General features: G+C 35.6%; 1 protein-coding gene across 1 annotated transcript; it reads left to right on the plus strand.

Annotated features, from left to right (window-relative positions):
- Window positions 1-1,305: 1,305 nt before the first annotated feature.
- On the plus strand, window positions 1,306-5,334 carry LOC131029959 (11S globulin seed storage protein Ana o 2.0101). The gene is made up of 5 exons (XM_059213416.1): window positions 1,306-1,665; window positions 1,972-2,315; window positions 4,175-4,615; window positions 4,729-4,943; window positions 5,027-5,334. Exons 1-5 carry the CDS (start codon window positions 1,341-1,343, stop codon window positions 5,208-5,210), a joined length of 1,509 nt encoding a protein of 502 aa, XP_059069399.1. The 5' UTR covers window positions 1,306-1,340; the 3' UTR covers window positions 5,211-5,334.
- The last annotated feature ends 1,070 nt before the right edge of the window (window positions 5,335-6,404 follow it).

A 6,404-nucleotide genomic window follows, 5' to 3' on the forward strand; every position in this document is an offset into this window, starting at 1 on the left:
ATGTTTATTAAGGTATAAAATATTTATCAAAGGCATACATTCTCCATAAAATAAATAAATATTAACATCCATTAGATTTATTTTCATAACAACATTTAATATTAAAATACGTTAACCAACAATTGTCATTTTTTAAATTTAGATTAAACTATTCTTCTATGTTTAGCCTGCATCACTACTATAAAGAAATTATATTTTCATTTACACTATCATATTGTTGTTTAATCTAAGGCTCAAAATTCCTAATAGTTGCTTCACCCAAGTAAAAAATCTTTAATCTTAAGAGTGGGATGCAAAGCACTTGATCTATTCATTGTTCAAACTTTTTTATTTGTATTAGATTGAAGTGAATAATATTACTAGTTATAGGGTCATAATCAAGAAAACAAGAACAATCAATAAATATGACTAAAATGATACAACATAAACAAACTAATGGTATTTTTCATAGGATAAAACTTTCTACTTCATTTAGTTTGTTATTGATTTACATAAATATATATTTGTTTCATTCATATACCAAATCTATTTTAAAATCCTGATTTAAATTCAAAAGTAATTGTTTCAATGCTTTATCATGTTATCTCAAATCTGTTTTAAATCTGAGCAATTGAAAAATATTTTAGATGTTTGTGGGTTTGAAACCTCATTTACATAGTGTTGAGTGTGGGGTAGATGGTAGTCTAAAGAGTTTTAATAGTTTGACCACAATTGAGATTATATTAGAATTGTTTTTTTCCTTGTGAAACTTCACATTTTTTCAAGCAAATAAATATTTCAAAATTAATCTCTCGATATTTTTAAAAATATAAATATATTAATTAATATATACATTTAAAAAATATATATGAAAGTAAAAAGTTAACATTGTTAACACCATTGTCACCCGACCAGTTTAGCTTTATCGAAATCAAACGTTTCTCGGCGTTTAGTTTTTTGTTTCCAAATTGAGCGCATAATGTGTGAGGGATTCCAGGTGCGAAATTGGTGTATATTGTTGTGGTTTTGTTGCATTTGTGCACTCCAAGGAAAACGAAAAAAATGGCGATTCGGAAACGAAAGCTGGAGAATCTGATTCGCGAATACCTGAGCAGTATATACGCTCTTTGAAAAATGACAAGACCAGGAAGAAGATGAGTTGTAAATCAATCCTATTGTGAAACAGGCCTTGTTGAGTAGCCGCATCACACGAAGCAGTGCCTGGTGCCTAACATTGACAGCGTAAAACCAATATTTGTCTGCACCATTAACCTGGCCTCAATTATATCGCCACCATCATGCTATAAAAATGGGCAAACCACCCATCACTCACCACAGTCGTAGTATAGCTTAGGAGATAAATGGAGAGAAATATGAGAACATCCCTCATAATGGCACTGCTCTTGCTATGCACTTGGTCTTGTTCTGAGATGGTTAATGGCCAGCAACAGCAGCAGCGGAGGAGGCAGCAGCAGCAGCAACAATCATGCAGAGGGCACCATCTGCGTGCTCAGCAACCCTATGAGAGTATCAGATCGGAAGCTGGCACCATTGAGCTCTCCACCAGACAGGACAATGATGAATTGGACTGTGCAGGTGTTGAGTTCATCAGAGAGACCATTGAAAGAGATGGACTTTCGGTGCCCAGATTCCAAAACACCCCTGAACTGGTGTATATTGTTGAGGGTAAGTGAGATATGCTTGAGAGTAAATAGTCTGTGAGTTTTTGTGGGAGACCCAAATAGGTTAAATTCGTCACTTTTTTCTTATTTTTGCTCAGGTGAGGGTAGTCTGTGAGTTTATGCGGAAAACCCAATTTCAAATAGTAGCTGTTTAAGTCTGGGAAGTCTGCAATTCATTTGGGTGCATAATTTTTTTAGCATTACTGACAATTCAGCAGCTGTATTGACAATGGCATGTTATTTTCTCTTATGTTTATTATAGCCAAATACCTTGATGAAATTCCTCACTTTTTTTCCGGTCACTGCTCAGGTGAGGGTAGGCTGGGGGTGGTTTTCCCCGGGTGCCCTGAGACTTTCAGGCGGCCTCCATTTGGAGCAGGGCAAGGTGAGTGCCAACGAAGGAGGAGAGGGTCAGGACAAGAAGAAGGAGAAGAAGAAGAAGAAAGGGGAAGTGAAGAAGAGAGGAGCAGGCGTGAGCAGGAGTGTGCCCGGGACGAAAGCTCTCAGAAGGTGAGGCGAGTGAGGAGAGGAGACGTGGTAGCCATTTTTGCAGGAGTAGCATATTGGTGGTTCAACGATGGTGACAAGCCCCTTCGAATTGTGGCCATTGCCGACTCATCCAACTATCAAAACCAACTTGACAAGAGATACCGCGTAAGCAGCGCTACCCAGTACCCAATTCATTTTGTTCTCTGTTTGATTCCTCTCTGTTCTTGAAAAATAACTAAATATATTACACTACCCACTAACTAATCCTAACCAATCCATTCTATTCTCTGTTTCTTTGCTCTCTGTTCTTAAAAAAGAACCAAATGTATTAAACTACTCACTACCCAATTCATTCTGTTATCTGTTACCTTGCTCCCTTTTCTTGAAAAAGGACTAAGTATATTACAGTACCTACTACCCAATTCATTCTATTCTCTGGAAGGAAACCAATCCATTCTGTTCTCTGTTTCTTTGCTCTCTGTTCTTAAAAAAGAACCAAATGTATTAAACTACTCACTACCCAATTCATTCTGTTATCCAATCCATTCTGTTCTCTGTTTCTTTGCTCTCTGTTCTTAAAAAAGAACCAAATGTATTAAACTACTCACTACCCAATTCATTCTGTTATCTGTTACCTTGCTCCCTTTTCTTGAAAAAGGACTAAGTATATTACAGTACCTATTACCTAATTCATTCTATTCTCTGTTTCCTTCCTCTCTGTTTTTGAAAAAGGACTAAATGTATTACACTACTCACGACATAATTCTTTCTGTGCCATTCTGTGCTATATTCCTTCCTCTCTTTTCTTGAAAAAGGACTAAATTTTCCTTCCTCTCTTTTCTTGAAAAAGGACGAAACATTTACATTACGCACTACCCAATTCATGCTATTCTCTGTTTCATTGCTCTCCTGTTCCTTTTAAAAAGGACTAAACATATTACATTACCCACTACCCAAACCACCCAATTCATGTTGTTCTCTGTTTCCTTGCTCTCCTTCTTGAAAAAGGACTAAATATATTACATTACCCACTACCCAATCCATTCTGTTCTCTGTTTCTTTCCTCTCGGTTCTTGAAAAAGGACTAAATGTATTACACTACTCACTACCCAATTCTCCCAATTCTTTATTCTGTTCTTGAAAAAAGACTAAATATATTACACCACCGACTACAATTCAAATTTATTCTGTTCTCTGTTTCTCTCCTCTCTGTTTCTCTGCTCTCTGTTCTTGAAAAAGAACTAAATATATTACACCACCGACTACCAAATTCATTATGTTCTTTGTTTCTTTGTTTCTTTGCTCCCCGTTTTTGTAAGGGCTAAATATATTACACTATCCACTACCCAATTCTGTTAATTTTGATCTCGGTTCTTGAAAAAGGGCTAAATATGTTACACCACCCACTACCCAATTCATTATGATCTCTGTTCTCTGTTTCTCTGCTCTCTGTTCTTGAAATATCTCTAAAAATATTAGAGACCACCCACTACAAGTACCAAATTCATTTTGTTTTCTGTTTCTTTGCCCTCTCTGCCCTTTTGAAAAAGGGCTAAATATACTACACTATCCACTTTATGATCTCTGTTCTCTGTTTCTCTGCTCTCTGTTCTTGAAATATGTCTAAAAATATTAGAGACCACCCACTACAAGTACCAAATTCATTTTGTTTTCTGTTTCTTTGTCCTCTCTGCTTTTGAAAAAGGGCTAAATATACTACACTATCCACTACCCAATTCTGTTAATTTTGTTCTCCTTTGGTCCTTGAAAAAGGACTAAATATGTTACACTACCCACTACCCAATTCATTATGTTCTCTGTTTCTTTTATCTCTGTTCATGAAAGGAGACTTAATGTATAACACTACCCGCTTCATTCTGTTCTCTGTTTCTTTGTTCTCTATTCTTGAAAAGGGACTAAATATATTACACTACCCACTACCCATTTCATTCTGTTCTCTGTTTCTTTGCTCTCTGTTCTGGAATTGGACTAAATATATGAACTGTTTGAATGGACGGACACAGCCCTTCTTTTTGGCGGGATCCTCTGCAACTCGGGAGAGAAGAGAAAGATTAGGAGAGGGAAGGAACTATGGAGGCAATATGCTGGCAGGTTTTGATACGAACATGCTGGCGGAGGCTTTTGGAGTGAGAAAGACCACAGTTATGAACCTGCAAGAGAACACCGAAGGAAGAGGCCCAATCATCAGGGTCACTGAACAACATCGAAGACGACCTGGGCAAAATGTTTCCCTTAATGAGGAAGACACACAGGATGATTTACCTTCGACGGAAAACGGACTTGTCCAACTGTTCTGCAACATGCGGCTGCGCCACAATGCCGACCGCCCAGAAGATGCAGACGTGTTTGTAAGAGATGGGGGGCGACTGAATACAATAAACCGCTTCAAACTCCGCGCGCTCACTCACTTAAACTTGGCAGCCGAGAGAGGCGTTCTCCGCCCTGTATGTCAAAATAAAATTCCACCATTCCTCATTTCTGTTAAAAATGCTTAACTGGGTTGTTTTCTAAGTTCAAACCAGTCAAATTCTGATGTTTAACTTGAACAATTTTGCAGAGAGCAATGTTTGCACCATCATGGCTTTCGTGTCACGCAATATTGTACGCCACCAGAGGCGATGCCCGAATTCAGGTTGTGGATAACAGAGGAGAAAGGGTGTTCGATGCAAGAGTTCAGGAAGGCCAGTTCCTCGTCATTCCTCAGTTTTATGCCGTGGTGAAGAGGGCCGGTGACCAGGGCTTCGAGTGGATTACCTTCACCACAAGCCACAGGTGAGTTCAATTTCAGTATTTCACTTCTGAAATGCAACATTACTAGGAAAAGTGTATGAGGGTTGTGATTGATTGATGTGCAGTCCAATCCGGTCGAGCTTCACTGGAAGAAATTCGGTGCTGAAGGGGATGCCTCAGGAGGTTGTGATGCATGCGTACAACATTTCAAGGAGAGAAGCTCATGAACTGAGGTGGAATAGAGAGCATGAGTTCCTCATTCTGCCCCCACGTCGACAAGAATATGAAAGGGGAAGATCAAACCAGTGATGGAAAAATTTTATGCAGAGAGCGTCGTCTGAAGTTCTCTGTTTTCTCTGTCTACTCTAAACGGAGATGAGGCTCTACCATCCTCATTCCTCCACCAAGTAAATAAAAAGTAAAATGAATAAAATTCTTGTGCGTTTTTTGCTTGCATAGCAAAATTTCTAATACAGAAGAACGTATCTTTGTGGAGCTAGGGATGAACTTGATTTCTGGTATATCACTGCATCTTGCCCTATAACTTCAAATGAAGAATTTAATCGAGGTCTTTATTACACAATATTTTTGAGGCATCAAGGAATTATCATATGGGTTTATGATCCATAGTTAATATAATGGACTAAAGCTATATAGATGTTGGAAAAAAAATACAAAAATATGTACCAACGAAGTATAAAAAAAATATTAACCAATGTTTTAGCTACATGTAATTAAGGTTTAATATTAAAATAAGCTTTTATTTTAAAAACTTTAAAAAATAATATTTCATCTATCTAAAAATCACCGAAGTATAAAAAAACATGTACACATGTTTTAACTACATTGTAATTAAGGTTTAATATTAAGATAAGCTTTTATTTTTAAAAAAAATTTAAAAAATTATATTTTAAAATTAATAAAGGTTTAATGTTACATGTTTTAGCTACATGTAATTAAGGTTTAATATTAAGATTAGCTTTTATGTTAAAAACTTTAAAAAATAATATTCTAAAATTAATAAAGGTTTAATGTTTGAAGTTTATTGAAAAATGGTGGTATGACTTTAGAGATTATAACAAATTCACGCAAATAAATCTATCATATATTTATTCTTCATTTTAGTCAAAGCATTTTTTATATCTTTTGTCTTTCTTAATATTGAAGATCCATAGTATTTATATTTCATATTGCAACTATACTTAGGGTGTAAATAACTATACTTAGGGTGTAAATGTAGACGTTCCATTAAGTTAAAATTTTATCAACATTCACTCACTCCACTAAGTTTCATAATCATTTTTTTATTAGTAAACTTTCCAATTAAATTGCTAATTATTTCTTATATATTGATTCATTATTTGTCAAGTTTAATTCTACTTCTACACATTCTTAAAAAACAATAAGAAAATAAGTCTTCTTTATTCATTAATATTCTATGATTGCTCAAACCTATTTTATATTTAACTTTATTTAAATTAAAATCTCTCATAAATATTTTTA

Source organism: Cryptomeria japonica, chromosome 10, assembly GCF_030272615.1.
Source record: "Cryptomeria japonica chromosome 10, Sugi_1.0, whole genome shotgun sequence".
Taxonomy (NCBI): Eukaryota; Viridiplantae; Streptophyta; class Pinopsida; order Cupressales; family Cupressaceae; genus Cryptomeria; species Cryptomeria japonica.